Genomic DNA, 25,849 nt, shown 5'->3' on the forward strand with positions numbered 1-25,849 from the left:
ATATCTGTGTGTTTTGTTACTTGTTCCATGACTTAGAATCTGGCTTGGTACACTTCAAGGTCAAGTTAAGCATTTGTTACCTGGCATCCTCAGCAGGATCTGTCTCTGACCTGGATTTCAGTGTATCCTCTACGTAGAGTAGTCTGAACAGTGAAAATCAGTTGCTCTGGTACAGCTTCATGGTTGAATATGTCCAGTTACCCTATGTTCACTTACCTTTAAGTCTTAGTTCTAAGCACAGAAAAAGTCACTAGGTAAGTACCCAGCTCCTTAAAACATTTTAGATTGCCTTCTTTGGTGAGCATGCACAAAACTGCTTCAATGTCTACTCCCATCTGTCACAAATCTATAGGGCTCACATAACATCAGCTACTGAGATGAAAAAACAACTGTGGTGGTGTTAGTCAGTAATGCAGTGCTAACACTGTAATGCTAGAGGAACACACTAGCTGCTCTAAAAGAGGGGAGGAAAAAACCCTAAAGCACCACCCATGCACAAAACCCCCCGAGGTACCAGAAAATATGAACAGATTAATTTAAAGTGAGGCTCAACACTTAAATACTGTCTATATCAATTAAATACTGTCTATATCAACACTTAAATACTGTCTATATCAATTCATTGGCTTCTAAAGCCACCTTTTCTGTAGATACCAACTCACTTCACTAAGCTTGTGTACAGTATAATAATCACTATAAATTTTAGCCACAGAAAAGGCCCGATTTTAGGTTTGTTATAGATCACTGTACTAGAGAAGATGACATCTGGAACAAACCACAGAAGATCATCAATATACTGAAAAATGGCATGTTATACATGTTTATTATCAAATTTACATTCCACTATGAAACAGCAGTAAGTGCAAAAAGCTGATGGAAAAAATACCATGAAAATCCCAGACTGTTCAAACACTGTGTAATCCCCTCATGTAACAGCCAAATGAAGCCCAAACTCAATTATTTTCCTTGCCTCTCCGTTGCTATTCGACTGTAGTAGATGTTTGACTTTGATCACAGGTATTTTGAGCATGCAGGTATCACTGAGTTTATTAAAAACTAACAGTGAAACTAGAAAGGTTTAAGTTTGTGCTTTAAGACAATCGGAATAAGGTAAATACAAGAATTCCTTTCTGTCTCTTGTAACTTGCACAAGCATGGTAAGTCCTTTCTAGCATCTGTGTTTGACTCAAACCTGCAAGATAACCCTGCCAAAATGTAATTCTCCATTCCTTCTAGGTCTACCTCTACTCAAACAAAAGATCTGGTGCAGGATGTTAGCCATGCAAATTTGTCACCTCTCACCCCTCTTATAGGAGACAATGAAAGCCAAATCATTCCTAGAATCATGGTAACTTCTAAAATGTTCTCAGAAACGCATGTTGTTTAAAAAAAGTTTATCTTCTAGGTTTTGGCACAAAATGGTAAACTTGGAAGAAGTATCAGTTTTACCTGTTACTGCAAGCCAGGCATGTATATCCAAACTGTGCATGACGATCCAAAGGCATAAATGCATGACAGAATTTGAACAACGCTGCACCACAGCATCGACCCATTGGGTAAACATACACAAACACCATGGTATAGAGATTCTTCCATTTTCTTTTTGCCTTATGTAAAGTATCTGATGATACACCTCAGCTACAAATCAAACTGACCTCTCAACATCCACAGCATTGTTTGAACTGAACCAGTTTATATTGCTGGGCTATGGAATAGGGAAGTATCCCCAGGAGACACATGCATTTCATTTATATGCTTGTAGATTAGTTTTACCTGAACCATGGTCTGCCAAAGGAATTCTGCCTTAGCTGATTTGCTACGCTGCTGATCCAGTGCTGGAGTTATCTTATGAAGCGATTAGAAACACAGTGTAGTGCCTTCAAAAATTTATCTGTAACTCAGGTATTCCTACAATAAACACATAAAATGGACGGATTTTGACATGCTACACACTTCTCTGTTGGCACCAAACTGTCTAAGCTTTTGCTAACTCATTTCCCTGGAAGGTAGAGATACACTGCAGACATACCCGTCCCAGGCCACTGGAGACCAACATGGCACTCCCTCCTTTCACTTTTATGTAGCTAGGCAAGACACCATGCTCAGCTAAGTACATGCAAACATAAATACTTACATGAAAAAATTAAATATTTTTCACTTAAAAAACAAAATTAACCCGTATATAGTCTTTTAAATAAAATTCACCTTTTGTAAGTGTAAGATTTTGCTTAGAGAGCAAAAGGCAACTCCAGGAGTTCCGGAATATTTCTGTGCGCTGCTGACAGACAAGCTTCTGCTAAGAATCCCTGTGCAAGTTTAAAGTGGTTACTCCTTTTCCTTTTACAAAACAAAAATATCAAAAATCATCACAAGATCTAAAGAACTGTAAAACCAGAAAGGCCATGTTACAAATTTCCTATAAACAAGGGTAAGAAGCTTTCTTTTCCTGCCCTACTCCATTCACCCCTGCAGCAACGAGGGTGCTGATTATGGAGACTGTGCCTAATGGCAAATGCAAATCAGTGTGATTGCACTGATGCTTCACACCACACCCCCAGACAGCTGCCAGCTACAGTAACAGGCAAGGTAAACTTAACTGCTTAATCTAATTGTATGGAAACAAATCATTTTATAATGTTGATAGGTACAGTGAAAATTTATATGAAGACTAAGAAGCTGTTTCTATTCAGGTCACTAGCAAAGACAACTTTTTCTTAAGTTACACAAAATATCTGTTGTAGATTGTTCACTTATGATTAGAATCTTGGACAGGAAGGAATCAAAAGAGCAGCATGGGCAGTAATATTTTTATAATTAACACTCAGAAACCAGATTTCTGAAATAAAGTTCTTTTTTGAGTTGGAAAGTCTACTCCAGCTATTTGTCAGAACCACACTCCCTCACTAATCACTGGATTTCAATATTTGTTAAAATGCTACAAAGAACACTGCTTTTCCCCTCCTGTTTCTATACAGAGACTGGCAAATTTTGCTCTTAGTGAAATCTTTTAAACAAAATCCTGCTTGAAATGAGAAATGATTGAATGAAAGGCATAAAGTTCACTGAGAACTCTCAAATATACAGAATGTGTACTTGGCAAGACAAGAGGCAGTTTTCTACACTTCCAACAATTTCCTTGAAGTAAATGCTCTCCATTTAAGTTTTTAAAAAGAAACCCTGAATCAAGCACCTAGGGTTTATTTCCTTTTGCAATGCTGAAATGTGCCTGAGATATTTGTGTGTGTGTGTGTATGTGTGCACACAAAACTATTCTCATTTAAATAAATGCACACTACACTTTAGAAAGATTTCTTAGCTGGATGTACACACTTTTCTGCTTCTTAATTCTTATTCATTGCACATTTCTCTGTGTGCTTTGTTCACAAGCTCTCGAAAGAAATTAACTTCTGTTAATACCTACCTAACACAATTGCACTCTTTCAAAATATAAATCCTGTGTTTGTAAACTGAAGTATTTCTTTCTTACACAGAGCTAAAGATTCTCTCCCCTGCTTCTCAAAGTGAGGAGGAGTTCAAAAGAGCACAGTTTCTGAAATGGAAAATAAAATAATGAAAAAAAAATCAAAGTTTTCATATTTGTTTGCTACAGAGAGGAACTTGGGCTGCTAATGCTAGTCAGACTGATTGTTATTTTAATATTATATTTAAATTATGTAGTCTGACTGCAAACAACTAGTAAACACTATGGATGTATGATGGAAAAAAATAAAATGCCTAGACATACAGGTTAAAGGGTTAAAACACTGAAAATGTCTACAATAGTCTTCACTTCTGACTAAATTAAGACAAGATGCTGAAGGGGGTCTTGAAATAAAGCTTTGGTTTTACCTTTCTATCTCCCACAAAAACCTTCTTCATCAAACCCAAGCAATGTTCCTTTGCTCCTTGGTCCCAACACTTGTCTCTCCCACATTTTAACATGCACATGCCTTCTCCAACGCTTCTGTAACACACCCAACAATGCCTGTACTGGATATTAATCCCTCAAATTATTTACTGTGCTCTAAGTCAAACACCTTTCAGGCCAGTTAGTCTTCCTTTAGCATATCCATTTTTGATGACTGTGTGCAAACAGGAGCTCCCAGTGCTCCAATCATGGCTGGAAGACTCTGGTTTCTTCTCAGTCCTGCCATTAAGTTGCCACCTGCATTTAAAAACCCAGCTGAGTCCTGCCTCTGCAAGCCAGCCTCTGGCCCCTGATTCTTGCCATGGTCCTGTGTTTCAGGGGGCTTGATCACCCTGGCAATGCCCAGCCTCTTCAGTCTGTCCACGAGGCTCATCTTCTGCTGGCCTACGTCCGGGACGTTCCGGGAGGGCTTTAGGCCATACATTTCCTGCAAAAACGTTTCTGCTGGCCGAGAGGCCAGGAAATTCTCTGAGTGATGCACTCGAGGCTCAAACAGCGGTGGGGAAGGACAAGGTGAACGCGAAGGAGAGTTTGGTGGAGTAGAAGGAATGGGAAGAGTTCGGGAGGGTTGCAGCAAAGGCGGTTTTTCTAACATGGGGCTGTCATAAACCTTGGCAGAGATGCCTCGTTCTTGCAAAAGTTTAGCCAGGCTGCTTGTGCTGCTGAAAGTAGTAGTTGAGTCTCTTCTGTTGGTGAGAAATTCTCCAATACTTAGTCTGTAAGGAATGGCTGGAGTGCTCACTACTGGGTTTCCAGTACTGCTGCCAGTATTCCCCAGTGAAAATGAAGCACCCATGGAGCTGAAAGAAAATAAAAATTAAACAGACAATATACACACATTAGACATTTTTATACCTGCTCTTCATATGCCTTTTAGTATACAAAGGCTCAAAAGAAAAATGTTAACTATTGCTATCAGCTGTGACAGCTTCAGTACTCAGAATTATTGTTCTGCTAAGTACCAATGAATTTACCTTCTGTGATCACCTGTACTCTATTAGCTAGAATATTAACATACCTGTCCAGTTTATAAAAAAAACATAACAGAATCAGAAAATAAATCATCATGGAATCTTTTTTTCCCCAACAAGGCAACTGCTACTTAAGAGTTAAAATAACTTAAAGTTACCTTAACTTGTTTTAACTCTCACTCCAAAGAATTCCAAGTTTTCCTTCATAATTACAATTATTTTTATTAGTAACATCCTATATGTTGCCCAACTGCCTTAGTATTTTTAAAACTGGTCCATGTATCAAAAGCCAGAAAGTAACTGTTTAATCCGCTGCAGAAGCATTCAGTATGTTAGCAGTCCTCATACCTGGGAGTAACTTGAGTGACATCAGATGGGTGAAGGATCCTACAGGTAGTGAAGGTAAATGTGGAATTTGTTGAAGATAGACACTTCCCTGGATTTGAGGCTGCAATATGAAGAATTTACATCCATTAAGGGTAAAAATAAAGACATACAAGAATGAATCAAAGTTTAAGACAATGTTATTATCACCGTTAATTTTCTGAGTCCTTTTTTTTGAAGTAAAGAACAAGAACAGCAAAGATAGCATTACCACACAGTCTAATGCTTTCCATAGAGAAAAGGACACTGCTAAATAGACTCAGGAAGAAACACTACCCATGCTTCTTACCAGTGAGTGGTACTGCTGCTGAAGTAATAGGTGGCAGGAAAATCCCTGCCACTGGCTTTGCCAATGCACATTTCTTTTCCTCTGGGAAGGACTGTTGTGCTTGAAATGTTATACCTCCTTCACCCTCTTCCTCATCATCTTCCTCCAGGTCAGAGATGTGGTGCATAGATGTGGTATCATCAGACAGAGGGGTAAAGCCTTTAGTAACAACACCTGGTCTTGGGTCAAGAATGGTGCCGAGGTTGGGTCGAGCAAGCTGCTGCCAATGAAAAAGGGTCTGAGATCCTGGTGTGACAAAAGAGAAGAGATTCAGAGAGCCATTACCTACTACTGTATCAAGTTACAAGAATGCATTATAAAACCAAGTGCAGCTGGCTGGTGCCTACACAGTGGGCAATGCTGTCCAGTGAAGAAGCAGCCTAACACCGGCTTGAAGCCTACCAAATACTACTGCTTCCTGTTACTGCACATCACACCTAGCTATACACACCATCATTTAGCTGGTAAATATAAAATCCTTTTCTGATAATGAGAGAAGGAAGATCATCCTCTTACCTTCAATGGGTTTGACAATTTGCAACTTCTCTGGTAGGAGAACACGGAGATTACTAGAGCTGGCAGAGAGATCTGTGAACTCTGAGTTTGTACTTGGGGAAAAGGAGCTTTCTGTTGGTGTACTGCAGCCACTGGCCTCTTCTTTCTGCTCAGCCAGCAAATGCAATTTTCGGTCCCACTCCTCCTCGAAGAACTGCTTCTCACACAGGTAGTTCTGACGACGCAGGGACAGCCTGTGCAGAGCTGTGACCAGGTCATTGTCGCCAGGGGTTCCCGGCTGGCCAGGACTGTGAGCGTCTCTGTGAGAAACATCAAATAATAACACATGTTAAGCCCATTAAATGAACTATTTCTCTCTTCCACAGCAGAAGTCCAGTCTGGGTTTAGTTTTGAATCAGTTCTTTTCAGAAGAAGGTAACAGGCTGTGCTTCCTACTTTAAATTCTGCTCAGAGCTGCTCCCTGGGACCATCCGTGCGTGGCTGTCCAGGTGGTGCACGCCAGACTGGAAGGGCTTTGCTGTCATAACAGCACTCGAGCGATTTGATCCAGGGATCGGCAATGGGGCAGGAAAGGACGGGGAGCGGCCACGGATGATATTGGCAACCTTGACAGTGTCAAACACTCGCTTCTGTTGATCCCTGTGGAAAAGACAAACAAACAAATGTGGGTTTTCAGAAGCAAAAAAGATCTAATAAAGAAAAATCTCTGAAAACCAAAGTTTGAAAAGTCTGTGGAGACCCCACTAAAAATATGTTCAGAAAAACATGATTGCCTAAAACACTCATGTCTTCAGGAGATCTACTCTATTAAGTATCAGAATTACCACTTCTTTACCTGAAAGACCCAAACCTCTACTGATAACTGCTTTAGCCTATTCAAAAGTATATATTTTATTTATTTAATTTGTATATGCTTTCAGAAACACATATGCAATTTATTACTCCTTACTCAGAATTATGAGATCCAAGAACAGTCTTCAGGGTTTTGAACACTGTTACGTATCTTTCATCTATAATGTCATTTGTCCAGCAATTTTTCTATAAGCATTAAAAGGGGTAAAACTAGTACTGTGCATCAGAGAATTTGGATCAAAAACCCTCAAAAAAAGAATGAAATAACATCCTTTTATCAAGGATGTTATTTTGATTCTTGCTATTATTATGTAATTATTATTATATAATTTTATAATTTCTAGTTTCTATAATTTATATTTAGTTTTCTATAATTTATAATTTAATTCGTTATAATTTATAATTTCTATAATTTATAGTTTTACAATTTATAATTTCTTCTTATTATATAATTTTGTTATTAATTGATTCTTCATAGAATCAAGTAAGAATAGGAGGGTTCAAAACTGAAAAGACTACCAAATACTACAAACCATTTTTTATTTACAATGAAAACATTATAGAGGGAATATATGCATTTATGAAGTCCCAGAAATTAGTTTCACCTTAATTAATACAAGTGTGTGGATAAATATCAATACAGCACATGGACATCTGAAAACATACTTTTGCTTGGAGAGAACAGATTCATCAGCCTGACTCAATTCCTTCCTCATTGTCCCTTCAATTTCTGCTGCAAGGGAATCCTAGAAAAAAATGGAAACAGTAAGAATTGACAAATTAGATTCAAGTCTTCCTTCTCACAATTTTAGCAGAAAATATCTGTAAAAATTACTTTTAACAATCAGCATTTGTTGCCCAGTATCAGTACGCTTTGGACAAACCCTTCTGCCTCTGAAGGAAGGGCATGTGGGACAGTTTTCCACCATAACTACACCCATGTGTAACCAGGATGGGTTCAGTTTTCATTAGCAACATCTGCTTTTTCTTTGTGTTTCTTTATGTACTCTGTATGTTGGTTGCTTTAGTTGAGCTACAAATTTTAAGAGCATTTCTTACAGGTATACTTGGGTGATTCTGTACACACAGAGCAACCAACCAAAACCTGAAGAATTCCCAGATATTTTGGGTATGTGACATGCTCTGTTTCTTAAAGAAATACTGTTGAGTTGTAAAATTCACACCCACATCAAACAAGACACTAGCACAACTGAGCATAAGCTATAGAACATGCCAATTCTCTTATTAAACAGAAATGGCATATAAACAGGAAAAATAATTGCAGCGTCACAATATGTCAAGTGAACAGTTAGTTTCCTAACTAATTTCCTAAATTTCTCACAAGTGTACACATTGAAGAATTGAATTGAAAAACCAATAGATCAGATCCTTTGCCTACTACACAGTAGTTCTGGCTGCAGTTCCTGCAAATGAACTGCTTCTAGAGCAGTTGTGCTCCTAGAGCTGCTCAGTGCCAGAGCTGTGTGTGCCACGCTAGAGGTGTTGGTTACCACAGGAAATGCTCCCCGGGACTGCGAGTGGCACAGACAAGCGACAGAGCTGGCTCTGCTGCGCAGCAACTTCACTTCCTCCTGGGACTCGTGCAACATGCCCAGACACTCTGCATTCCGGTCCTGAAACTCATGGAGCTGCAAGAGAAGAGAGCCCATCACATGATCTCTACAGAGAGAAGACACAGTGAAACTGAATGACCTCCTACAGGAATCTAGAATGTCTGATTGGACACTGTGAGATTCTTTCAGCTGCAGAGCACATGCTCACAACTGGAATGGACAACAGTCAGCACAGCACCTGTAGCAGTTTTAGTGACAAAGCACAAAGACTCAAAATAGGAAAAAGTATGATGAAATTCAAAGGAAATTACATTGAAAAAATGCAAATACACTAACTACTGATGCCAAAGAAGCAAAAAATGAGAACTGCCTTAAAATCTAATGAGCGACAGTACTGTTGATACAATCAGTAATAGTCACACTAAAGCACTCTTTCTCATAACTAAGAATAGCAGGACCTCCCTATTTGAAACACACTCCTTGCCTTTTATACTTTTGTGAACTACAACAAATATTTGTGTATGGTTAAGTAAAATAATTATTCTTTCCCTCCAATCATTTGACTTAACACAATGAAAGATTAAAATCCTACATAATTAAAAAGCAGTAGTTCCCACTCTCTCTGTTTTCTTTCTCCTCTATTCTATCTCAAACATCTACCTAAATGTATGTTACAGAAGTCTTAAGTACCTCTGCTGTCAGTTGTCTCTGAGCATCTTTGGAGGCTTGTAAGTGAAGTTTCAGCTCCTCCTTCTCAATCACATTCTGAAAGGACAAAAAGGTGCTCATCATTTTCTCAGCTGATTTCCCTGAGAGACTGATCCTCTGCCAGACTTTCCTGGAACAGCCTCTCTCTTGCAGTGCAACCCTGTGGCTTGCCAAGACAAATTTTGCCTGCTGTGAGCACTGGCACGCACACGCTGCACAGACACCTGTGCACACAGGGACACTTTATCGGCATTCCCTTACTTCTTTGAGCTTATGCTGGAGATCAACAATCTGGGACAAAAGGGATGAGATCTCTTCCTGGTAGCGAATCACCTCCTCACTCTTCTCTGACAACTCCTCTGTTATCCTGGAGATCTGAGCATTTGTTTGCCCTACAAAACATAAAAGGAACTTAGTCAAGACCTTCTCCCACAAAAAACCCAAAAACAAACAAAAACAACCCCAAGCCAAACCTAAATCCCAGAAAGGATGAGTGCAAGTCAACAACAATCTGCAAAACCACCAATTCTCTTAGGAAATCAACTCATAATACAGAAAAGTGGGTGCCTCAGAACATCCATAGGGAACAGGCTAACAGAGGGGAGAAGGAGGAAAAAGAGTTAAATGCAGGTATAACACATATAACACATGAACTAAGCATGCATAATCTGAAATACACATGATCAGTATGTAGAATGACCACAATAAAACAATTTCAAATGACATAATGACTCATGACCAAGGCCAGACTTGGAATATGCTGGAAAAGTCTGGTTCTGAATTAATCTTGTTATTAACTACCATTGTAAGTAAAGGCATTTTGTCAAACCTTGTCAACTGTAACATACACTCTTTATCCTAGTCACTATCTATTCTCCAAAGATCCACTGAATACAATTCCCTGATTCTTTTTTTCCTTTTAGCAAGTACTTAACAAAGTGAGATGACAAAACATCTCCAAGAGCTGGAATATTTTTATGCAGCTAGCCTTGTTTATACACTTGCCCTGAAAGCACTGCAGAGTCATAAGAAAGTCTGATCAATCTTGCATAAAGGTCACACTACAACATTAGTGCTTATTGTACCTCACACATTTACTGCAGAACAAGGCCCTGCTTAAGGGGCTGTGAGCATTTAAGCTCAGTCAGATACCATTTTCCTGAAAATGCAAATTTTAAAGCTGTAGGCAACACAGCTTTAGGAGATGATTTTTCTGTGAATCTAAATTACCTAGCATGCCTACTCATGCCATAGAATTGAATAAAAAGTACATTCACAGACATTCTCACTGAAGGAAAACAGAAGAGCATATTTGAACTAACTCCTATTTGCAAAAGATGCATATTTTCTCAGTGGAATCAGAGTAAATTAACAACTAAGTAACAATTCATAGTATTTTAGGGCCATCTGTAACAAGAAAAATAAAGTAGCAACCCAGTCTTCTTTATGGCGGTTGTAGAGAAAAAAAACATCTTACACATAATTTAAGGTGATTATGCACAAAGGAAGCAGTACATATCAAATTACTACAGATAAAAAAAGCTATTGTTATTTATTGTTTCAGAATACTTAGCGTGCATTTATGTAAGAGTAGCTGAAATTCTTTGCAAATAAGCAGTCCCCAAAGTAAATACAAACAACTGCTCTACAAAAATTAAGCCACTTGCTAATTTAAATGATTTGGTTCATAACATATAATCTAAAACTAATGTGTTCATAGTTCTAAGAGTCCATACATTGACCCATTTCGGTGTCAAGTGTGCTGAATATACAAGGAGAATATTTTGTTGATTTTCTAATGTCTGTAGGCTTCATTTAGAAAGTTATGGACATCACCGTTTATATTCATTTTCTCCTTCTAAACATGACACACAGAGATGAATTTGAATGCCAGAGTTAAACCTGATGAAATACAGAAACAACCTTGCACTTGGGCAAAGGGCAAGACTTCAATGATTGGCATAAATTACTGAAGCCCATTTTTGGATTCAGGATTAACTAAGAAGGTGTAGGCACCAGGTATTTCACCCACCACCCTGCCATTGCAAATACAGTCTGGATACTCACGGAGTTCTTTGACACAGTCATTGACCAGCTGCTGCTCCTTCTCTTCATATGTAATGGTTTCTGACTTCAGATGGCAAGCCTTTGAGAAAATTATTCATTTATCAATAACAATTTCAGTTTATCTATAATGTTATTAATTTTACATCTAAAATTCTTGCAACTGAAGAGTCTCCCCTCTCTTTAAAAACTCTATGCAACTGTGTTTTCCACCACAACCTGCTTCCCAGAATTTTACAGATGTTTTATGTGAAAGACAGATAGACACATGAACAAAGCCTGATCTCTTGTCTCTAATAAAAAAAATTGTTGCAAAAAGACAACATTTGGGGAAGTGCTCAGGAATGATTTGCATACAGTGACACAAAACAGCCATGCGCTTCAAGAGAAACCCTGCTGCTGGATTTTGCACACCCTGATTATTTGTTTCACACTCAGCACGTGCTGTCAGTCGGATGTACCTTGGATCGCAGAGCCAGGTTCTCCTCCTCCAGCTCCCTCAGCTTATCCTGCAGGACATCCAGCTGCAATGGGTCGTGGCACACGGTGAAAGACTCGTTGAAACGCAGCGGTGTGGAACAGCTGGAATCCGTCTCGCTCTCCTCGGAAGCGATGGAAACAATTCGCAGCAGGTCATCCTTCTTTGCCAGCTCATGCTGCAGCTGGTTAACCTAGGACAAGTGAAGATCATCACCACGTGAAGTACACTTTACATACACAATATCATACTCTATTATCTATGCAGCCTCTGGAACATCACTGCTCCTGATTAGCTCACACCTCCATTTGTTAACAGGAAGTTCGCAAAATCGTAATTTTATCACAGCAAGGGAGACAGAAAATTCAAGACACCACAAAAATGAACAACAGAACCTACTTTTTAAATAGTTAACTGCAAAATCATTTTCCAGCTGTCTCAATACATTATTTCATTTTAACATGCTAGCTATCATTTTGATTATGACCATTACTGTGAATTGTTGAGTTCCTGGAGAAAAGGATTGAAAGACAGCTATTTACATGTACAGAGTGGTACCTTCCAGTCTGCACATTAAATGACCCATAGGACAATTAAAAACAAAAGAAGAGATAGATCTCATTTAGATAAAATCTATTTTGCTTATCTACATTTTTATATGAATACCCAAGTTTATGCAATCCTACAGCTGATTATGAGTACATCCTTGTCACCAGCATACTGTTTTATACAAGCAGCTAAATCCATTTCACTGTAGCTTACACTACGTCTCTTGATCACAGAGTTATTTGTCAACTATTTACTTATTTTTTTAAGAAAAAAAACCAAAGAAAAGGTTAGATCAAGAATTTGTGTTTACAGGAAGAGATGGAGTGAAGATCTTCATCAGAATTCACTTTTCATTACATTTTATTTATTCATTTGTTTACTCTTAGTGGAAGCACCCCATTAAACAGCTCACTTTCTGTCTGTTTCCTCACCTGTGAAGTTATGTAGCAGCTCATGTCAGATACCAATCTCTTATTTTGACTTATATTAGTCCATTTTTAGTTTAATGGTGGGAAATCAGATTTATGGTCTGATATACCCTAATGATATCTAACATTCTCATAATTTCTCAGTAATTACAATATGTTGTCTTCATATTCAATTCCTGGACTGCAAAAAGATATTGAACAATGATTAGGAGAATGACATCTAAGCACACTTCTGTAGTCCAAGAGCACCAATCACCCCAAAATGATATATTTCTTTGGATCCTCTTACCATAAATGGGAAAAAAAAGAGAGAGAAAAAAATGGAAAAAAACCCTAAATAAAGGGAAAAAAGAAAGAAAAGCAACTACTTACTCTGTCTAGAGTTTGTCCTAACTGTTCCTCCAGTGCTTCATTCTGCTCCATCAACAGATGGTTGCGCTTAAGGAGGGCTTGTCCAATTCGCGCTGCCAGTTCCAGGTCCCGATCCTTCTGCTCACAAAATGAGAAAAAATTGTTTCCTTTTGATCATGTAAGGTTTAAATTCAGAGTAGCTTCAGATTCTCCTAGATATTGCTCAATGCATCAGCACTCTGAGATCTCCCTTCACTCTCAAATGGATCAACATTGTTAGAAAATCATTAATGCTTCATCACTTGGCTCCAGAACACATCCATTACTGTGATTTTTGATACAGCATATTTTCTTCCACAGCTATTTGCAGTAACAGAAGGGGAAAGCACCAAACCTGGGAACAGTTCTGGGTTTTGTGCTGAGTACAAAGATTATGTGGGCTCTGTTGCATCACACATACACACAAAAATCACACTTGCAGCCTTCCCAGTGACACTTTCTCCAGAACAGACTGCTCAGCCTAAACAGTGGTGAAAGGGTAGAAGCAGAGGAGCACCAAGAAATCAGAAGAAAGCTGTTTCTTTCTTACACTCACTGGCTTCATGGGTGGCCACAGTTATGTTACATTTCGTTTCTGAGGTGGTGCAAGCAAGTGGGCAGCTTCTCATTACCCATGTGTTTGATAAGCAGCTCTTGAAGATAACTGAATCAAAATGGTCAGCAGCTGAATGAAACCCTCCCTCAAATACATTCCCTTTACTGCATTAACACAGCAGGGACAAGCATACCTCAGCTAACAGACGTTTGACCATGTCAGCTTCACCGTAGTCTTTCTGCTCCACATTGTCTGGGCCAAGAACTGAAGAGAGACAAACATGCTTATTTTATTGAAGGAAAGACAAGAAGATTGTGGGAAGTGGGAGAGCTGAACTCAGAGGATATTGTTTATATACAAATACAGTACTTGGTTGACAAAGCTAGCAGAGGCTATGAAAATGCATCTTCAACTTCAGAAATGTGAAACAATATTCATTTTGGAGACTGATAAATGAGGTATTGAATATTTACACGTTTCAGCAATGTTAAATAAGACACGAGGTGCTCACACATCTTTCAAATATAGAAAAACTCCTAAGAGGAATTTTTTGAATACAGTAAGCAATTAAATCCTCCAGCCTGCTGGGAAGAGAAGGAGGAGTATATTGGAGAATATCCAAATATAGTTAAACACATACTTTAACCCTGAAGCAAAATTCCCACTAGGCTGTGTGACAGCTGTACACAGGAAGTATGGAGACCCCTGAGACAAGTCATGAAAACGCATTTACTAAGGGCTTGACCATCTTGGAAACAATTAAGAAGAAATGAGATAATGTATGTCTGAGTTTTAGATGTAGCAGTAAATGCTATCTTAGTAATCAAGTGATTCCAATGTTTGAAGAGTCTGCAAAACTATTAAAAAACTGAGAAACGGTAGATTGGAAAAACAAGACTGAGTGAAGAATAAGCAAAGCAAACGAAAAATTTGTGACACCTCTGAACAAAACACAATGCTAGAACTGCAAAGCATTGGTCTGCTCTAGATAGTGTCCTGATAAAAAGATGGTAGTAACAAAGGCATCTTAATTACCTTGTGCAAATTTGTGAGATCCATCCAAGGAGGAGGAAGGAAGTTCAATAAGAGCTAGAGTGACAGATAATCAAAGATATAGAGGGGAAAAAAGAGAACAAAGAAGAGAAATAATTAAAATGTAAGGAAATGGGTAATTTTCTGCCATGCATCTACCACAATAAAAAAATAAATGCATGTGCAAACATAGTTTTTTCACTATTAACACTTTCTACGGCCATTTAGGGAACCATTTAAATGAAATAGTCTTCAGAAGCAGAATTATACATCTCTCTATCAGGTGATGAATGTTTGTGCTAAGCTCAACAGCAATTAGCTAGTTTTGCTTTATGAAGTCAGGATCATTAAAGTGAAGAAGGCAGCAATATAAATTTAAGAATTACAGAAGTAGCAGTTTCAACTGACTGTTTAATTTAACCTTTTTCAAAATTAATTCCATCATCACTGAACTGCAAAATGAGATTACTATAGATTTGATCTCAATATTTCCTTCACTCTTTCACCTTGTTTAAACCTCATTCTTACTCTGAATACACAGTGGTATTGATTATCAGTTCTTTTCTTTGCTTTGTTGAGGACTGCAGACTCAGTTATGAGACAGTAAAGTGCCAAGATAAAGTGCACACTAACTTTATTGCATATGTTATATAAGCTGTCTATACCCTTTACATACATAATGCCCATAATTAAACTTTTAAAGCATAACACTACACCTATATTAAGATCAAATCCAAGTTGGACTATACTAAAAAAGGGGCTTTTTGTAATTTTGAAAAACAAGAGAACAGGAAGAACAACACAGAAGGAAAGGTTTTACTGTTTCACTAAAAGCTTAAAAGAAAAATATATCAAAGTAACAAACCAAATGCTTTTCATCAAGTAGATCAGTAAGCATAAAAACCCAACACATGCTGTTTAAGCATGCAGGAGCTTTGAACTTATAGAACTGTCACTTACTGATTGTATTTTTTAGCAGGAAAAAAATAGAAACTCGACTAAATTTTAGGTATGTACCTATCAGTAGCATAAAATGCCTTTAGAAGACAATTTTACTTTACTACTTGGTTGCTGATACTGGCTGCTGGAAGGGGGACTCCAAACCCATCTAGCTTACCAGTATTTGGACAATTAACTGCACATACATAACTAAGTTAGAGCCATTACATGCAGAATATTATAGCCAGCTCTCCTGTGGTAACTGTTCCTAGCAGGTGATTTCAAGTTATAAGTTTCTATCCAGTCCCTCTAATAAAAATTTACACTAATTCCGTACTAATTCCAAGGTTACTCAGGTAGGTAAGTTCCTAAAATCAAGAGCAAATATCTTTGCTCCGATAACTAAAATCACAGAACCAACAGCTTTAAAACTTAGCTCTATATAAATTTCTGTGTTTTCTCTCAGTACAGGAACAAAACTATGCACAGTTTATTAGAATTCTCTCTTGAGAACCCATACATGTGCAATACTCACCTTGCCAAGTGAAAGCTGCAATTAACTCTTCATTTTGGTTAAAATTCTTGTTATGTTGTGCCATGACCCTTTATTCACACATACAAAGTAGTTCCAAAGAGAGATCTTTTGTAATTCAGGATTTCTTATGCTAGCACAGTTGAAGCAGAAGATGTTCTTCCACCTCACTGAGAACACTGCCAATGCGAACCCAGCTGACAGATCTTCTTATAGGCAGCAGCAGCCATAAAAAGAGGAGGAGCTCAAGTGCAGTAACTACAGTGTTGTTTTGGGGCTTTTTTCTCAACTAGAAATTCACTCAAACCATATATTTAGCATTCCCTCTTGGAAAAAGTTATAAAAATGTTTCCATACATATATATATAGGGGCAGGAAGATACACAGCTGAAACCCCATGTCATGCTTCATGTCACATTTATTCCCAATTCCAAGCAACAAAGAAAGATTCAAATTTCACCTAACAAGTTATTCAATAACTAGAATTTGATTTATATCTGTATTTGTCCGGGACTCTCCCAGTATGTCCCTGTAGGTTACTAGTCTCAAAAAAGATACCATGATTTCAAGAGTCGGGACAATTTCTAGGTGAAACATAAACCATATTTATCTTGAGCTTACAAGACTCAGCAGTTACAAAAGTGGTCTTAAAAGATACAAGAATTAGTTTTATACGTCATGCTTAACAATTATCTTTTAATTCAAATTCAGTCATTGTTACAAAAAAAATTTAAAAATACTCAAAAAACTCCTACAAGCAGTTTATTGTTTTCAGAGGACACCTTCTCTATTTGAAAAGAACTTCCCTCTGGGAGAACTAGGAAGACAGCCCTTTCTGCAGTGCCTTGACAGCCTAATAATACACAACAGGCTTCATGAAAGCTCTGCTGATAAAACCCCTCCCTCTCCTGCAGGCTGAAAATGCAAGCTCACCCTGACTGGATGTCCTTTGGAGCCCTGAGTTTTGTCACACAGGTGAGGCGCTGAGCGGCAGAGCCGCATTTCATGTCAGGCACAGACAGACTCTGATCCCAGCTCCTTAAAATTAACACTGAGACACAAGTACACACCCCTCCAACCACACAACTGCTTCCAGTGAACTACAAAAGCATGCACTCGACTGTAAAATCATTTATGCTTGCAATATAAGTATCAGAAACAGTCTGAGCAATAAACATTAAGAGACTTTCCAATTACTTTCCACAGTTAGGAGTTCAAAACCCTCAAGTTCAACTCATAACAAGGTCACTCTAAATTGCTGAGTACTGCATTCTTGGGAGGTGATATTTTAATCTTTGTTATTCCTTTGCTATGCATCCTTGGGAAGTTTAAACACAGAACAATGACAAAAAACTCCCTTTTAGAGGTGGTGTGTACAAGGAAGAGGTAATCATTACAGATTGTACATAAATAACAAGTTCACTCTTCTCTGTGGTTTGTTCCAATAGTTCCAATATATGGAGGAAACAGGACTTTCCCATTTCTCTGAAGAGATTACAATGCATTCTCTTCACAAGAAAACAGTTAGCAACTACAGGCAATTAAGTGTTCAATTATTTCGGCAACTTTCTATTCATTTGATTTTAACACATTACTGGTTTTTTCATGGGACTGGAGCTGTCCATTTTCCTCTTTATCACTTGATAGATTTAGGAGTAAGTTACTTAGTATTTCAGAACTGGAAGGCAGTGATCAACATTGATCTAGTACCCACCTATCTGCCATTCATTCCTTCTCTATCTCCAGAAGAAACCACCGTCAGCACTTCACAAATGTTACTGACATAAAACATCACCAAATCAATAATAGCACCATCAGTATTCCTGAAAACAGAACTGCTTCACACTCGTACCTCTTGCATGAGGTATACATCTCTTCTAGCACAGTTCTAGGTTCCTGCCTCTTTTTCACTATCACATATTCCCATTCTTACTTCAGTGTGTAATCTGATGATCAGGCAGTCATTAAACATCCTAAGTCAGCCATTAGAATTGCAGAATTGCAGTGTGAACCACAAGCACGTCCCCTGAAATCAGCCTTTTCTGTCCCAAGTTTCCCAGATGTGACCATTTCCTAGGATTAACACTAACTGTGTATGGAGAAGTTTATCTCCAGCACTTGGGGCAGTAACTCCCGACTCACTCATGTAACGGAAGGAGTCCTCCTGCCGAGCGGGAGCCGCCCCCTCCGGCAGCCGGCCGCGGGCAGCCACGGGCTGCACCCAGTCTGCGCTCTCATACAGGCACAGAGAGTCCGCCCGTAACTTGTAATCCGGCAGCTGCTCCTCCAGCATGCCCACCAGCTCCACCTCAGCAAGGTCCTCACTGGAGCACCCATCTGAAAGAGAGTAATGTCAATAGTGCATTGTTAAATAGATGTCAAATTCAATAGTGCTGCCACAGTACTGTACACTTTATGTATTATAAAATGCTTCATAAATCTTCGGTAGATTTGGAAATAATTATTCTGTACTAGACAAAATACCAGAATACTTACTGAATCAGTGCTTGATTTATACTGCAATATTTGTAAGTTCCTCACCCTCAGCTGATCCTAAAACTTCCTGAAAAGATGGCATACTGTGTGCCTCCAACTTCCTGAATATAATGTATGTAATACGTTTGAACTTCTATCTTCGCCTCTTCATTGAGCTAAAACACAAACCTACATTTTAGCAGCTAAAGTCTCATTGACTTTTCATAGTTTTTTTACTTCCCTTTTCTGAAGGAAATTCACATTTATCTTGTTCTTCTGTTTTATGCATTGGTTTGATAACGAACATAGATGTAAACAATCTTAAAAGTAAGCAAAATCAATTGAATACTGCTTTGAAATCAGGGAACAAGTATAAAATTTCATTATCATCCTTATGGAATCACATTCTGAGAAACATGATACTAAACCTCCTGCAATCAAAGTTCAGCTCTTTCTATGTTGTCTGTGTACCTTAATTTCATCACAATTACTGCAAAAGAACCCACATTAATACTAAATTGGTAAAATATCAGTGGTATGCAATGATTATCTTTGCAAGATTTCCACTCAGGATGAATACTATCTGCAGTACCTTCCAATGGAAAAAACACCAATGCTGACTATTGACAGTAAGAATTTTACAAACAGTATTTTACAGTGCACAGTGACTTTACAAGTGAGTCTAATGTCACTGTTTTTGTTCCTCTGCAATATCACATAAGCAGTACAAAGAATGTGAAACAGAAGGTTGTCTTCACGTTGGTGCTTTATGACATGTTAGACACATTCAAGATTTGGAATAGTAATTCTTCAACTTACCAGGGATGCTGTCCAAGCCCCTGGGATCAAAACTCATGAGTCCTTCCTTCACAGTTCACTTCCTTGCAAAGAGCATTCTGTAATCAAGCTGTGCACCATTCCTTTATTGCTTTGGTAAAAAGATGCCTTTGGTTTAGGGACAGAGTAAGTGAGAGCCATCCAGCCACAGAGACTCACAAATCTGGCATCAACTCACTTCTGCAGGCTGCTTCAAACTCCAGATCTACTGCCATCTTAGGACATGCCTATTTCATCTGGGCTGCTGATCAGTAGAAGTATTTCATGTAAGCTTCACCAGCTTCTCAGCTCACCCATCACCTAAATATAAAACAAAGAGAATGCCAAGGTTTAACAGATTTCACTCTTTTAAGGGAGACAGGTAAATTGCTGTGACTTTGTCTCTTTCAGTCTGAATTTCCCCTCTGCACTATAATTAATCATTAAAAAAAAAAAGGCAAACAAGCATTTTATTTCCCGTTTACACAGTACATGTAAAAGGTAGCACTAAAATATGTTTTCTCTCTATAGACATCTCACCTTAAATATGGACTTGGTCAAATATCTCATTGTCTGTACTATTCATCTTCTTTCATACAATATTTAGTGTATTCAGGTCATTCACTCAAACAAGGCATTTCCTTTTTATGCTAACAGACAGCAGCTCCAACTAAACAGAGATTTCCTTCAGGCCACTACATTTATTTAAAGTGATGGATTCTAAAGGCAGGATTTTAAAAACATCACCCTCAACATTTCTATTGTTAAAAAATGTAAGTTTTACACAATCGTTTGCTTGAGTCTTTTCCTTTAGGAGCCTGTAAATTAAAAACTGGACCTATCAGAAATTTACTTTGTGGATTGTGATAAAATTTGTGTTTTCTCTTCAGCAGGAACTCAGGTAAACCAGAAAATGAAACTACTGTGACTGATTCAGATAAGCTATCAGAAGAGTTTAATGAAGCAAAAATACACTTTTCCTTTGCCAAGACTGATGAATCACCTTCCATATAAAACAGTAGTTCTAGATGACAGAAAGATATAAAATTGAAGAGAAAACAAGCGTCCTTTTCCCTCCTTTGGCATTCAGTTAACATAAAATTCTCTTAAAAGCCTTCATTAATTTAAAATTTGCTCTTAACACTTTCCCCAAGATCTCCAATCACCAAGCACAACAATCAGAGGTTTGTTTTGCTGTCTGTAGCAACCTCTTATTTGACAAGATTAAAATGGACAGTGCAGGAGCTTTTTAAAGCAAGCCTGGAGCCTGCCAGTTCATCTGGTTGTAGACTTTGGCAGGAGATCAAAAAAGAACTTTCTTCCATTAAGGTCAGCTCATACTTGTGTGCAGTATCTTCTTGTTTTGTCATTCATTTCTTTATGCATGTAGCCTGCTTATCAGTTGTAATTATTATGCATATTAAACACTTAATAAAAAAATTTGAGATATCAACATTTTCTGAATATGTAGATGTTTCTAGCACCTCTAAAAAATTTTCTAGAGGCTGTTTTTTAAATGGATTGCTGAAAAGCATACATACCCCCTTCTCTAAAACAATTTAATACAGCATAATAAAAGACATTTAAGAAGACTGCTGTAGATCCACACGTGCAAATGACTTTATTTTGTAATAAGAAGAGTCACTATACAGCTAGACAAGGGTCAGCAGCATGGGACAGTTTCTTCACAAGTCTAACTCAATCTTTTTCCTTTGAGTTTTAAAAATGTAAAAATGAATGCTGCTACTTCTCAAGATTGGTTTTAATCTCTCTTCCCAGTGCAAAGCAGAAGCACTATTTGTAACAGGTCAATCTCAGTTCAGCCAAAGAGAGAGGGGGTGAAAAAAAGGTGATTTGGCTAAATGTTTTCTAGAGCACCAGGCCAACACCAAACTACTGAATTGAAAGGGCAAACTCATTTGTAAAACCTTTGAGAAGTTTACTACATAAGTAAACACCGTAAAAATTAATGCTTGCTTCTCATAGCTTTAGTTTCCTGTACCATGGGGCAACTTCTATAGAAATTCAAGCACTGGGCAGTTCCACCCTGAAAGTGACTCCATGACCCTTCTACACTGCAGCCATAAAACTATTTCCTAACTGCAGATTCCTCCCGCAAGTCAAAACTATGATTAAATACATTTAAATAAACCCCATAAAATTTATAACGTGGCTTTAAAATATATGACCATGCTATAAAAAGATGGACTAGAAATTAAAATAGTTAAATCACACAGAAAGACATGTCCAGAAGAGAAGCTAGAAAACTTTCTCAGATATTGATTTAAATCTTTATTTATAAAGATTATTTCCACTGTCAATTTACTATATTCATTCTACACTGATCTACATCTTATCAGTTTTGTTCCCCTACTCCCCCAAAGGCCAATTTCCCATTGATGTTCACATCTTTTACAAAGAGGTTAACTGAACATAGGAAAAACAAGGGAAATTCAGATACTGGAGAATAACCCATATGCAGGGGGGGTGCTCTCAGAAGGCTTTCTTCAAGGAAGGTTCACGAGAGAGGACAATATCAGACAACATTTTACATACACACCTATCCCACTCTTACTGTTTCGGTACTCTCTAGATTAACTTTTACTCCCCAATGTGTGTCTCACATTTCAGCTATCATCTGGCTCCAAACAGTGAGCTAAAACCTGGAGTACATATAGCACTTCTACAAGAAGTCAAAACTATTCCTGCACCTTCTGAATCAGCCCTAGAGAGTCCAAGTTGCTCTAAAGAGATTCCATAAATTTTTCCTTTAGTGAGTCAGAAGACTCTAGTGAAGATTAACCTGAAAAAGCAATACTGACTAAAGTCTTAGAAAAAGATAATATAGTTATAAAGCATTGAAAATTGTTCCTGTCTTTGTAAAAGTACTTTGAGCAATTTCAGCTGGATGCAGAAAGAGCTGAGGCACCTCAAGATAGAATATAATTCTGAAGACATTCTGCCACTAGAGAAACTCTAATTCAAATCTGAATTATGAGAAAGGTGAGGGAGTTGCTTTACAACTGGAAACCACAGACAATTGTATGTGTTTATTCCTTTGTGCACAAAGTTAAAAAATATGCAAAATATTGCCATCTATATTGAAAATATCCAAACTTCAACATAAATAAACTGTTATTCCTGCTATTTTTCATTTGTTGAGAGCAGCTGACTCCTCACAAGTACTTGGAAAGACTAAACTAGGTCTGCTCCTCTGTACAATTCCAGGATGCAAGACATTAGACCACAAGTAACACAAACAAAATTTTAACAAAGAAGATTCTAACAACAAAGAAGATTCTAACTTGATTAAGAGAAGACAGCACTCATTATTTCCAAAAGCAAGCCAAATAAATGAGCATACTATTCTCAGATGCCAAATTTTAGTGCCATGTAAGTATGCAATTTAAAAAATTGTATCAAGTCATTAACACAGTACTTTTTCCATTGCTAAAATTGGAATGCTGTCAAGCCAGCTAATAACAATCAACATATTCTGCATCTCAAGGTTAATGAAACAGTTCTATTCTTATAGCAAACATGACCACACTGAATTGCTGCCAAAACATTCCTGGGACCAGCGCTCAGAAGCAGAGGCCAAATCCTTCAACACTATCCAGTAGGAGATGAAGGACAAAGGATTATCAACTGAAAAACAAATCTATGTGCACACAAACATTGCCTATCACAATTAACATTTGCTGTGTGCCCGTGTTATTTTCAGCCAATACTAAACCTACAGAAATCTATTTAGTACTTGTGTTTCTCTCATGTAAAGAAAAAATATTTAAAAGAGTATGCCAACATAATCCTAAAACCAACTGCAACAATCACAAACAACCCTGCAACAGACTTTCAATCATTAAAAAATGGTATAAGAAGAAATTAATAAAACAAACAAAATAACCCCGCCCCCATCTTCTGGATTGTTTTTCTTCTGAGATGAGGGAAAGGCTTCAGAGAGGAAGCTGGAGAACACCTCCTGGAGAATCATGAATCACATGGGGATCATGAAGCTGGCCACAACATTCCCTCATCCTGTTTTATCTACAGTTACACCAAACCAGGCTCACTTACTTTCTCTGTCATTTTTAACAGCTTATGTTCTCCAAAGTGGCAACACTACCTGTTAAATACGTGTATATATGCTTTATGTACATGTATACGTGCATACTGTTGAACACCACAACTCGATAGTTAAAATTTATTTAAGTGCTACCCATTTGGACGTCATCTAGATCATCCCTAATACAATGTAAAAACAGCAAATGCCTAATTGAAGTTTCCCTTAGCCTGAAACTATCAGTGTTACCTACATTAAAGACTTTATTAAAGACATTATTAATTTTTAGAATTAACTTTATAATAAAGATATTATTAATTCCTAATTTTTTATGTAAATGCACAATCAAAACATTACTATCTGTATGCATCTTTTCCCACAAATTTTCTTTTTTCAGAAGAAATGAGGTACATGCATAGTTATGTTATGATCTCAAAGGAATCAAGAATTATAATGAATTGCCTATTTGCTTGTTAGAGTATAAAATACAATAAATGCTCTTGAGGCATTCTGCTAATGTCTCATTCTGCTAAGTTCTTTGCTAATTTTCATTATAAAGGTTGTAATCAGCTTCTTTTAAAACTCAGGATTGTTTTGTATAAAGTATACTTGAAGGGAATTTGAATAAAATTTAACTGAAATAACCAAGTTGATCCATGGCTGATCACCCAAAAAAGTAGTTTCAGTTCCTTGACCTACACCCCAGCCAGTACTCAGCATTTTAAGTCATAATTCTGTATTAGAATTAATCAAACTCCTCTATATGACTCAGACACCAGAATATCACTAGCAATCAAACAAAAAAAAGGATGCTTTCTTTTTTGTAGCCATATCTGTGAAAATGCTCTATTTGTGTCTTCTTGGAAAACTAATCAACAAATCACAATTATCATTGCAGAAAGACAGCACTTCTACTACACAGTATTAATTCCAAAAGCCCGCTATTAGAGGCAAACCACCATCAGGAAACTCCGTGGTTTTCCAATGCTCTTCAAACTACATTTTCAGATACTCATAACAGAAATTCGATAAACAGATACCGTTCTAATAATCACACTGCTATTAGAGTAGAAAATTTTCAGGTATTGGAAAATAATTTTTTTTCAATTTTGCTCCAGTGTCAGAAATGTAATTAAAAAGAAGTTCTGCCCATTTTAACTAAGAGCTACATCTTTTGAAAGAACACAAGTATCCAAAAACAAACCTAAAATCTACTGTTGCTTTCTAATGTTGCCTTAATTTATTAGTATATCAAATATATGCATCAGACTGTCATAATCAGTCAACAATAACTGTGAAACATAACCAAGTGATAGGCAACAGCTGAAGATTGCATTAAAGATAAAAACACGAGCACGCCACTCCACATAAATTTCACCACTAGCACGGACTACAGAGTAAACGACACTTACTGACAGACATCGGTACTCCAGTTTCATCAGCTGATAAAAATGTAACAATGTGATTAAGAAGTTGCTAGCAGCCAAAATTTCCTTCCATATACAAGCAAGACAACAACTAAGATGTCACCGAGGGCTGTCTCGTGTTGCGGTGACACGACCCTGCAAGGAGCCCGCTCGGTGAGGGCACCCTGGGCCGCTGAAGGTCACCCTCACCGCCACCCCCGCTTACACTGGAGCAGACGGAGCTCAACACAGCGCTACGCTACATTAAAGCATCACCACAGCCAAAAGAGTCCTGTCAGCTGCCAACCCGGACAGGCGCCGGAATTTCTTCTCCGCCCGGGACCGCGGGGCCAGCCCCGGACACCGCCTCACGCTCGGGCCCCGCGCTCCGACCCCAACCAGCCTCAGGAAAGCCGCCGCACGCCCGGCGCGGCCCGCCGCACCTTCCAGCCCGGGTGGTGCCACGGCCCGCCAGGCAACGGCGCCAGGGGCGACAGGAGGGAGGGTTAACCCTGCAGGGGTGTGAGGCACGGAGCGTGCCGCTCGGCCGTGAGGCGGCAGAGCACCGCCGGCCCGGCGCCGAGAGCTCGCTTACCCGGCCCACGCTGCGCTCCCTCCGGTACCGCTCCTTCCCGCCGCAGCCCTGCATGCAACACAGCGGCGACTGAGGAAGGGCCCCGATGGCTTCCGCTCGGCTCCCGCCCAGAACTACAGCCCCCGGCGGGCCGCTGCCAGTGACGAGCCCCACAATGCGCCGGGCCGCGTGGTGCGGGCGGCCCCCGCCGCTGGGCCCAGCGGGGCCGGGAGCGGGGCGGGGTTCTGGCGGGAGGCGCGGTGGCGGCGCCGGCCCCCGGCCCCCA

The 25,849-nt window shown here is 38.6% G+C and overlaps 1 protein-coding gene across 1 annotated transcript; it reads right to left on the minus strand.

Annotated features, from left to right (window-relative positions):
* Positions 1 to 1,247: 1,247 nt before the first annotated feature.
* On the minus strand, positions 1,248 to 25,689 carry TRAK2 (trafficking kinesin protein 2). The gene is made up of 17 exons (XM_054277502.1): positions 25,585 to 25,689; positions 19,524 to 19,841; positions 18,372 to 18,566; positions 14,762 to 14,815; positions 13,920 to 13,990; positions 13,153 to 13,269; positions 11,787 to 11,996; positions 11,329 to 11,407; positions 9,523 to 9,653; positions 9,244 to 9,318; positions 8,491 to 8,628; positions 7,646 to 7,725; positions 6,563 to 6,766; positions 6,128 to 6,426; positions 5,573 to 5,857; positions 5,248 to 5,347; positions 1,248 to 4,728 (listed from the first exon to the last, which is right to left on the minus strand). Exons 2-17 carry the CDS (start codon positions 19,558 to 19,560, stop codon positions 4,050 to 4,052), a joined length of 2,754 nt encoding a protein of 917 aa, XP_054133477.1. The 5' UTR covers positions 19,561 to 19,841; positions 25,585 to 25,689; the 3' UTR covers positions 1,248 to 4,049.
* Between the last annotated feature and the right edge of the window lie 160 nt (positions 25,690 to 25,849).

Source organism: Melozone crissalis, unplaced genomic scaffold, assembly GCF_028551555.1.
Source record: "Melozone crissalis strain CALT ecotype California unplaced genomic scaffold, PUWL_Pcris_2 ptg000023l_1, whole genome shotgun sequence".
In the NCBI taxonomy this organism is placed as follows: domain Eukaryota; kingdom Metazoa; phylum Chordata; class Aves; order Passeriformes; family Passerellidae; genus Melozone; species Melozone crissalis.

Excerpts from the sequence above, each read along its gene's own strand:
- TRAK2 (XM_054277502.1), bottom strand. The coding sequence starts at position 19,560 with ATGAGTTTTGATCCCAGGGGCTTGGACAGCATCCCTG. Across the intron at positions 18,567-19,523 it reads GGGCTTGGACAGCATCCCTG|ATGGGTGCTCCAGTGAGGAC; the intron begins GTAAGTTGAAGA and ends ACTCTCTTTCAG. Across the intron at positions 5,858-6,127 it reads AATTGTCAAACCCATTGAAG|GATCTCAGACCCTTTTTCAT; the intron begins GTAAGAGGATGA and ends TTGTCACACCAG.